Genomic DNA, 9,910 nt, shown 5'->3' with positions numbered 1-9,910 from the left:
TTCTCATGCATACACACACACACACACACACACACATATATATGTATATATATATGCTTTAATAAATTTTAAAAAGGAAGAAAATTATCTATTTTTACCTTAGAGATAACAAGTAGTAATTCTAAGGAAATATTAAGAAATTACACAGATGAGAAATTCATATTAGCAAATAAGAACAGTAATGCTAAGCAACTGAAGCTCAAAAAGTATTAGTTCAATGCAGGAAAAAAAGAAGGAGAGGGAGAAGAAGCAACAATTTCTTTCTTTTTTTTTTTTTTGAAGAGGTTTTTGCTATAGGGTGTGTGCGCTCACCAGAGAGAGACAGAGAGATAGAAAGCGAGAAATCACTCCCGGGGGGGATGTCCACGCCGCAATCCCTTCTCCATTCTCTTCTCAGGATTTTGGACACGCATGCACATGCGCCCGGCGTGAGTCTAAGCCACTGGGTCTGGGACTCGAACCACGGTCGGCTACGTGGGAGTCCAGCGACATAGCCATTACGCTAACTGCTGGTCCCGAGAAGCAACAACAATTTCTGTGGCATATCATCAATAAAAATAGAACAACACATGTCATCAAAATGAGGATGTTACAATAGACACCAAATTTTTTAGTTATAAAGACACACTTCCTAACTAGAACTTCATGCTAATATTTACTTAACAAACTAGGTAACTTTCTGTAGGGAAAATTATAAAACTGTTTAAAAACCAAGCCAAAAGAAAAAAACGAGTAGGCCAATAATCATGAGAAAAAAACCCAAGTTATCAAAGAATTTACTCAAATAAGACTTTCATGTCAGCTTTTTAGGTAATCTTTTAAGATTCTAAAGAAACTAACATTCCTCTGCTATATCCATGTTCCAATTTCAGAGCATAAGAAGTGGAAGTCTGCCAGATTCATTTCATGGTATCTCTCACACAAACCCTAACAAAGACAAGAGACTCAGAAGGGAGCCTCCCTAGGGATGCACTGGTGGGCTGAGTGCCGACGGCCTACTCCAGCCAGCAGGCGGGGTCAGCTCAGCCCACGCGTTACTGGGGTTCTGCTGTTGCTGTTTCTGATTCAGCCGGTGATTTAAAATGGAGAGTTTCCAGGGGACTGGATAGTGGCACAGGAGCAAAACGTGGGTCAATATGGGAAGCTGAGGTGATTGTCCAGAGAACACCACCCCCAGCTGCACTGGCTCAGGTGTGCCCAGCACTGGGAGCTGGGACTGGGTCAAAGCATCTCGATCCTGTTGGGACTTCTGACTCTCTAACGTGGGATAAACGTGAGGGAAAAAAAATGTGGGGTCAATAGGTGGCAAAGTGGTTAAGGTGTTGGACTCCCACATGCCCAGCCACAGTTCAGGGCCCAGAACTGCTTGCTTTCTCTCTCTCTCTCTCTCTCTCTTTCTCTGGTGAGCACAGGTGCCCTTCAGTAAGTTCAAATAATAACAAAATTGTGTAAAAATGTATTTTTTATAAAAAAAAGAGGCTTGGGTCAGCACAATATTATACTGGTTAAGCTCGGTGCATAGGGAACTGGCACCTGCGTGGCTGACCTTGGTTTAAATCCCAGCCCTGGCAGCAGAAAAAGCATTACCAAGTGCATGTGTGTGCGTGGCCCAGATCCCGACAGGATGGGCACGACCGCACTCCACTGGGGATGCCAACATGGAGCCCACTTGCACAAGAACCATGGCTGCAGGGAGGCGGCCGTGCCTGCACATAGACCTTACTCTCCTGCTTGCCAGGTCCCCACTGCTGCCCAGTGTCCCCGGCACTGAGGCCTGGGGTCAGTTGCCATTTATCATCCATCACGCTCGACATGTTGCTGTTCTTGCAGTAAAGACACCTCTCCCTGTGTCCTGAATCTTTCAAAGGTTGGAAAACAGAAGAAAAACCAAGACGATCATATACTGAAAAAATCAGAGACTAGATGCCCCAGCCCGAGAGCGAAGCGATAAAATACTCCGAGGTGAAGGGCTGTGGACTGAGAAAGGACAGAACACACAGAAGCGGGGGTCACGCGGATCGGCATCTCTGCTGGAGAATGCCGCGGCCCAGCAGGTGGGTGCCCATTCTCTTACGGGGAGACAACGCCTCGTGCTTCAGCTGTGGAGCGCCTCGCCGTTCTAAACAGCCGCTCCTGGCCTCTCTGGCTAACGCTCGGGTTACTGCTCGTTTCTCATTGACCCGACCACTGGATCCAGTCAGTCAGCATGCCCAGCAGTAGATGACGCCTTTGTTTGGGACTTTCATGTGCCCTGCATTGTCGCACAAAGGCTGTGTGTACTTTCAGGTGTTTCCTGCAACTAGATCTGTTCCTTCACCAGTTGGCGCAGATCAGCACTGTTCTAACAAGATGTTTTATTTTTACTCTGTTTGTTTCCACAGCACCCAACCAGAGCCTGTCAGACACAGAAGTTGATCTTATTTCATGACTATGTGCGCAGATGAACGAATAGGTCCTGCCACTTTCCCTGACGCGTCTCCTTCCCCCAGGGCAGACCCCCTGTGTCTCCAGTCCTGCCTCTGCCATTCTAGGATCTTAATCCTTCAGCCCCACTCACCTGGGAGGACGAGAAGGAGCAGAGCTGGGGGCAGCCACATGGTCCCCTCTCCTCGTCAATGACAAGTGACCACTGCCCTTCAAGGACTTGGAGCCAAACTTAGAAGTGAACACCCAAATCTGCCTGATTTTTCGAGTCTTTCATCCACTTCCTTTTAAGTCAGCAGCTACTTCTCAATTTACATATTAGGAGGAAAGGGGTGTCATTCTCTAAAGGCGGTATGTCACTGTGTCTGGTGCAAGCTGTGTCGAAACTTCTGCACATGTGCCAAGAAAAGGATCCCGGCCTGATCAGGTTCGCTCGTGTGAGAAAGGAGCAGGTTCAAGGAGGAAGAGGAGCCAGCAGGATCCCAGGAAACAGAGGTCAGGTGCTCTGGGGATCTGCTGCCAGGAGAGGAGCGCCAAGCTGACAATGGGGACTAGGAGGGACAGACGTACAGCCCTGGTGGGTCATCCCTCCCCGAGCCTGCCCACTGTCCCTCCCCAAGGATGGCTTCTTGGAGGTCCCTGGGTCTCCCTTGTACCTGCTGGCTCTGAGTTCAGTTTCCCTGTGTTTTGTGGGCAGCTCAGTCAGAGTTAGGAGCTACAGAAGCAACGTGTTGGATGTCCCTGTCCCTTGAGGGCATGTTCCATATGCCCTAGACTACCGACCCCTGGAACTTCTGACATGGCAGGCCCTGAATCTGTGCGGGGTGTGTCCCTGTCTCAGAGTGCAGCCAGCTGCCAGCCTCTTCTTGTCACCAGGTCCCACTAGCAAGATGTCCTTGACACAGGGCACCAGCCTGTTCTGGGCAACGTCCACATGACCCAGTTTCTTAGGACTATGAAAGTGTATGTTGTCCTTGCCAAGTGGACACAGCCCCTCTGTCCCTCCTTCCTGGTGGTAGTGGAGAGGAGCAGTGGTCACTCACGGCGTGCCAACTTCTCTTCACCCACTCTGGTAACGAGCAGTCGGCCCTGACACTGTGATCTGGCCACTCCTCAGTGAGGCTTCCACCAGCCCGTGGTCATTGGTGATTCCGGGTGGCTATGAAATAGGACTGCTGCCCCTGTCCTCATGGGTCCTGGGGGGCAGCCCCGATCTCCAGTACTTCTCACCGTACATCTTGTCCATTTGGATCTGTGGTCCTGGCCACAGGAGGGAGTGGTTTTAGTCTTCCGCCTGGCATCCCCCAGTTTTACTTCCCAAGCCAAAAAGTCAGTATGAGATTTGTGCTGGGCCATCTTTGTGAATGAGTGGTTAAGGCAGTTGGATCCTACGTGGCTGACCCTGTGGTTCAAGTCCCAGACCTGGTGGTTGAAAAACGCACCAGGTGTGTGTGCATACATGCCCTAAGACCCTAAAGAAGGGATGGAGGAGGAAGGATTATGGTGTGACCATTCGCCATGAAGGGTGCTTTCTCTTTTTCCCTGTCTCTGTCTCTCAGTCTCTTTTTCTCTCTCTTTAGAAAGCACACACATCCTCTGCCCCCAATTTTTTTTCTTTTTTCCTCTTTTTTCTTTTTCCTTTGGAGAGGTTTTTGCTATAGGGTGCATGCGCTCGCCAGAAAGACAGAGAGAGACAGAGAGACAGCAAGAAATCACCCCCCAGGGGGGATGGCCACGCCACAATCCCTTCTCCTCCAATCTCCTCTCAGGATCTTGGGCATGCACGCACACACGCCCGGCGTGAGTTTAAGCCACCTGGTCCAGTGGACTACATGGGCAGCGACATAGCCATTATGCCAACTACTTGTCCCCCACAAAATTTTTTTGAAATTGCTAGATATAAACACTTGTATCATGCTTCCAGAACCCAGGGTCACCTCTCTTGTCCCTGGGATCTTAAGCTTGCCTCTTTTCCCGTGGAGAACCTGCTGCCTGCTCCACTACTCCGCCTACCTTCCTTGGACAGGTAGGCCCTCCACCTGCCCTGTGCTTTCTGGAATTGTGTTTGATAATCCCATTGACTCTGTGGAGCTCAGGGTGTCAGGGCACCCACCACCGTGTGCAGAGTCTAGAGAAGACAGCTGCTACTGAGCCCAGAAACAGATCCCTTATCTCCCCGGCCATTGCGTGTCCTCCAGGACCACCCAAGGATGATACTCATTTGGTGGGTTTTCAGCTCAAATCTAACAGCTGCATTTTAGTGTACTAAATTATTTGAACCTTTTAAAAATTAAGTTTTGTTTTTTAGGATGGTTTTAAGTTCACAGCAAAGTCGAGCAGGAAGTAAGAGATTTCCCGCCTACCCACCACCCTCCCAGGTGCACAGACTCCCCCGTTATCGACAGCCCCCAGAGCGGTGCGTTAGTTACGATGGACGCGCCCACACTGACTCTCACTGTTGCCCAAGTCCACAGTTGGCATCAGTGTTTCTCTTGGCGCTGTGCGTTCCCTGGCTTAGATGAAACCTGATGCCGTGTTTCCGCAGGGAGTACCACACGGAGGGCTCACAGCTCATAGTCCTCTGTGCTGCTGGGAGCCCCCGGTGCCCGCTCCACACTCGGCCATGGCCATCCTGGCACCTCTCCGTGTTTACTGCGGCCTTCCTGGCTTGCAGGCTTCCCTGAGCCCTCCCAGCTGTGCCCTAGTGCCCATCTCCCGGCTTTGGAAGTGCCAGGGCCCCTATTTCATGTATACAGGAGAAGGAGACAGAGCGGAGACAGGGACAGGTGACTCATAAAGAAGAAGTCCAAATGACCAAGAGGCCGACCGATCGCTTTATTACTAATCAGAGGCATTCAAGTGAAAACAATGAAATGCCATTCACACTAATGACCTCGGAGAAGTTCATTACTAATCAGAGACATTCAAGTGGAAGCAATGAGATGCCATTCACACTAATGACCTCGGAGAAGTTAAAAAGTCAGGTAAGATCGGAGCAGTGGGAACCAGTGGGAGTGGACGCTGGTACAGGAACACTGGAAAGTCATCAGAATTGCTTGATGGAGTTGATTAAGCACATGTAGCAAAACCTAGCAATTTTGCCCTAGAACTATATGAGAAAGTTTTAACATGTACATTATATAGGTTCAAGGATATGCATAACAACATCATAAATAATAGCAAATAAAAACAGAAGAGAAGGAGAAAAGGAAGAAGAGGGGAAAAAAGAAGAGAAGAAGAAAGGAAGAAAAAGGAGAATAAAAAGCAAGACGCACAAGGTGCATCCACGTGTGCGTTTGCACCCCAAATCCCAGGAGGTGAACGGAGAAGGGACTGTGGTATGGCCATCCCCTCCGGGGGCTGTTTCTCACTTTCCCTCCATCTCTCTCTTTCCAGTGAGTGCATGTGCTCTACAGCAAATTACCAAAAATAATTAATTCATTAATTTAAAAAAAATAAGAAGATGAAGGAAAAGAAACGGAAGGAAGAAAAAGGCATTTTCTTTCTTTCTTTTTTTCAGTTTTGGAGAGATTTTTGCTATAGGGTGCATGTGCTCAGCAGAGAGACAGTAAGACAGAGAGAACTCACCCCCCAGGGGGGATGGCCATGCCACAATCCCTTCTCTTCTAACTCCTCTCGGGATTTGGGGCACACACACACATGCACCCAGCGTGACTTTCAAGCCACCAGGTCCAAGACTCGAATCGTGGATGGCCATGTGGGAGTCCACTGATGTGACCACTGCCCCATCCGGTACCACTGCATTTTCTTTGGGGAAAAAGGAAAAGTAAGTTTATCTCAAGGTCAGCAGTACTGTAAGCTACTTCAGGGAAGAGAGAGATGGTTACACAAGTAGGCATACGTCTTATTAATAAAAACATAGTTCAGGATGATCTCAACACCAAGAAGCCTGCTAACACGCCGTGCCACTGTCCCTTCTCTGTTTTCCCCCTGGGGTACGGGGCAGGTGTGTATATGTGCCTGGCATAATTTTGAAGCCCCGAGGTCCAGGACTTGAACTCCAGTTGTCTATGTGGGACTCTAATGCTTTAGCCATCACACAACCTGCTGGCCCCAACATGAGGAATCTTTTTGATTTTTTAGAGGGTTTTTTTGCCCTAGGGTGTGTGCACTACCTGGACACAGAGATGGAGACATTGAGAGGGAAAGTGAGAAACCTCACCCCCCCTAACACCCCCAGGGAGAATGGCCACACCACAATCCTTTCTCCTCCATTCTCCTCCTAGGATCTTGGTCACACACACATGCACCAGTGTGATTTTGAAGCCACAGGGTCTGAGATTCGAATCACAGTTGGCCATTTGGGAATCCAGTGATGTAACTGCTATGCCATCTGCTGGCCCCAACATGGTAAAGCTGAAAAATATCATGTTGAATGATAAAATCATATGCATAATTCTGTTCATATAAAGTTCACATAAAAGCTAAACAATATGCCCTTTGGACATCCGTGTGTGTATGCGTACTTGGCAAAGCCCTTAAAACAAGGAAATGATGAACATAAAATTCAGGATTTTGTTCTATTTTGAGAATAGAAAAGAAAGCACGTAAGAAAGGGGTTTAGGGTCTACAAATACTAGGATTTCTATCACTAAGGCTGGAATGTGGGTGTCTAAGTCCATTATAGTGACCTGAGATGGGGTGATTTATAAAGATCAGACGTTTAGGGTCCTCCTTACACCCTAGTGCTTAAGGAAGATAGATTCCACATCTTCCTGTGGTTCACGCCCCACCCTGGGAGCTTAAGAAACATGCCCGGTGATGGGAACCAGCAGTTAGCGTAATGGATATGTTGCTGGATTCCCACGTAGTCGACTGCAGTTCGCGTCCCGGACCCGGTGGCTTAAAACTCACACCAGGCATGTGTGCGTGCGTGCACAAGATCCCGAGAGGAGAATGGAGGAGAAGGGATTGCAGCATGACCATCCCCTCTGGGGGGTGATTTCTCACTTTCTGTCTCTATGTCTCTCTCTGTCTATCTGGCAAGGCCCGTGAAGGAAAAACCCACAAAAAAAAAAAAAAAAGAGAAACATGCCCGGTGAATGTGTGTGTGTCCAAAATCCCAAAGGGTGGAGAAGGGATTGTGGTGTGCCCACATGCTATCTGGGAGTATTTCTTCCCTCTCTTGTTCTCTGTCTCTCCTTCTGGAGAGAGAGTACCCCACCCTGTGGCAATTTAAAGAAAATAATAGAGGTTTATTTGGTTCACAGTTCTGATGGCTGGAAAGACACGGGCCAGCAGCAGGCCAGACACAGCTGCATCACAGAGCACGAGCCTTTGGGGGACAAACATCTTCCAAACCTTAGTGCTGGGTACACAAGGGTTGCAGAGTATTCCTGGCTCACAGTGTAGGTGTTCTTTGGTGTGTATTATACACTTCAAAATAACCTCCACAACATTCTGAGAGAAACGAGGATTTACTGATCCGAAGGCCCTTCCCCTGCACACCAGGGAGCTGTTTCCTGGCAGGGCATCGATGGGCATCAGGGCTCCTGGTTCTCGTTATCAGGCCGGCTCTGCCTCCCCCAGGTTCTCTGAGGCCGGTTCACCCAGAGGACAGCACTGAGCATGCCCAGGAGCAGGGGCAGCTTCAGGAAGACCAGGAGCACGAAGTGGATGATGCTGACCAGGGACCTGTGGTGGTAAACAGGGACAGTGAGCCACCTCCCCTGGGGAGCCCTCCTGGTCCCTCCACTTTCCCCCTGTTCGTTATGCCCAAATCCTGTGGCTACAGCAATCCAGCATGGAAAGACGCTGTCTAACAAGGTAAAACCACCACTACACACATGCACACACACACACACACGTGTGCACAAACACAAGTCTTTGAGACTTAGGACTGTGAGCATGAGGCGGGCACCCCCATGAGAGTGACATGAGGGGAGACCCAGGGACCCGGGCAGGCCCCGTCCAGGGCATGTCTACACGAGCCTCTGCACCGTGCGGCTGCTCTCTGGGGCTGGGAGTCAGTAAGAAGGCAATGGGGTCAAGGCCTGCCCTCTGGAGGGCACTCCCGTGGTCAGGGCCTTGCTCCCATGTGCACGGGCTGTGGGACCTGCCCTGTGCCTACACGGCAGCCTGCAAAGCTCATGGCTGTTGATGGCGTGACCGAGTGACCCAGCTCAGGGCCACCTGCCTCAGACACTTCTCAGAACAGGATGGAATGAGACCGGGCTCTGGGTCAGCAGGGGAGAGAGCAGAGAGTGTGGGGTCAGCGGAGCCCACAGCATCGGCTCCCAGCCCTGCCTGGTGGGTCCTGAGGGTCCTAGGACTTCCGCAGTCACTCTGCCCTCTGCCTGGACTGCCTCTCCTCAGCTCCCCGGTGCCCCGTTCCCCTCGCCCTGCCGGTCTCCACTCAGACATCCTCCACTCAGCGTGGCCCCCACCCCACTCATCATGCATAAAACAGCGACTCGTCCCCCACACATTGTCCCAAACCCAAGTGGGAACTATCTCTTCCCAGTTTTCATCGCGGACTGCCACGTCACATGACTTCTGTGCTGCCTTGTCCACCATGCAAACCCGCCCAGGGGGACACAGCTCCCACCAGAGCAGGGGCGGGTCTCTGTGGTTTTCTGCCATGGCCCCACCCCGAAAAAGGGCCTGGCACTTCATAGAAACAACTTCTTCTTTCTTTCTCCTCCTCCTCCTCCTCCTTCTCCTTTTTCTCTTTCTCCTCCTCCTTCTCCTCCTCCTTCTCTTCCTCTTTCTCCTCCTCCTTCTCCTCCTCCTTCTCCTCCTCCTTCTCCTCCTCTCCTCCTCCTCCTCCTTCTCCTCCTCCTTCTCCTCCTCCTTCTCCTCCTCTTCCTCTTTCTCCTCCTCCTTCTCCTCCTCTTCCTCTTTCTTCTCCTCCTTCCCCTTCCCCTTCCTATTCTCCTCCTCCTTCCCCTTCCTGTCCTTCTCCTCCTCCTCCTCTTTCTCTCTCTCTCTTTTGGCCAAAGGGCATGTGCACTTGCCAGAGAGAGAGAAAGAGATAAAACACCCTCAATGGGACTTGGCCACTTTGCAATTTTGTCTCTTATTTCTTCCTTCCCCTTCCCCTTCCTATTCTCCTCCTCCTTCCCCTTCCTGTCCTTCTCCTCCTCCTCCTCTTTCTCTCTCTCTCTTTTGGCCAAAGGGCATGTGCACTTGCCAGAGAGAGAGAAAGAGATAAAACACCCTCAATGGGACTTGGCCACTTTGCAATTTTGTCTCTTATTTCTCCATCCTGTTGGGGCTTTGCACACCCACACACGTGCCTGGCTTGCTCAAACCTCTGGGACCAGGACTAGAGCCTTGGTCAGTCATGGGGGATCCAGCCCCCTTAACCGCTATCCCCAAGGCCGGTCCTTAGCAGGAATCCCTTAACTGGGAGTGAGATCAGTCAATAAAGGAGGGGCCAGGAGAAGAGAAACAGGAATCCCCGACCCCCCCACCCCGAACTAGAGAAGATGCCCCCCAGGCTCCTGGTCCCGCACGCTCCCTC

At 50.5% G+C, this 9,910-nt stretch overlaps 2 protein-coding genes and 1 pseudogene across 2 annotated transcripts in view; all 3 read right to left on the bottom strand.

Annotated features, from left to right (window-relative positions):
• LOC102489320 (coiled-coil domain-containing protein 117 pseudogene) overlaps positions 1–1,814 on the bottom strand; it is a 4,062-nt pseudogene extending 2,248 nt beyond the window's left edge.
• LOC114007339 (CMRF35-like molecule 4) overlaps positions 1–2,730 on the bottom strand; it is a 21,054-nt gene extending 18,324 nt beyond the window's left edge. The window contains exon 1 of the mRNA XM_027770804.1: positions 2,558–2,730. Within this exon, the coding sequence (XP_027626605.1) occupies positions 2,558–2,597 (40 nt within the window). The 5' untranslated portion in view covers positions 2,598–2,730. The remainder of the gene's footprint in view (positions 1–2,557) is intronic.
• LOC102480789 (CMRF35-like molecule 6) overlaps positions 1–9,910 on the bottom strand; it is a 51,060-nt gene that overhangs the window by 37,541 nt on the left and 3,609 nt on the right. The window lies entirely within an intron of this gene.

Source organism: Tupaia chinensis, unplaced genomic scaffold (assembly GCF_000334495.1).
Source record: "Tupaia chinensis unplaced genomic scaffold, TupChi_1.0 Scaffold000159_1, whole genome shotgun sequence".
Classification (NCBI taxonomy): domain Eukaryota; kingdom Metazoa; phylum Chordata; class Mammalia; order Scandentia; family Tupaiidae; genus Tupaia; species Tupaia belangeri.
This window is presented reverse-complemented; position numbering and strand designations above follow the sequence as displayed.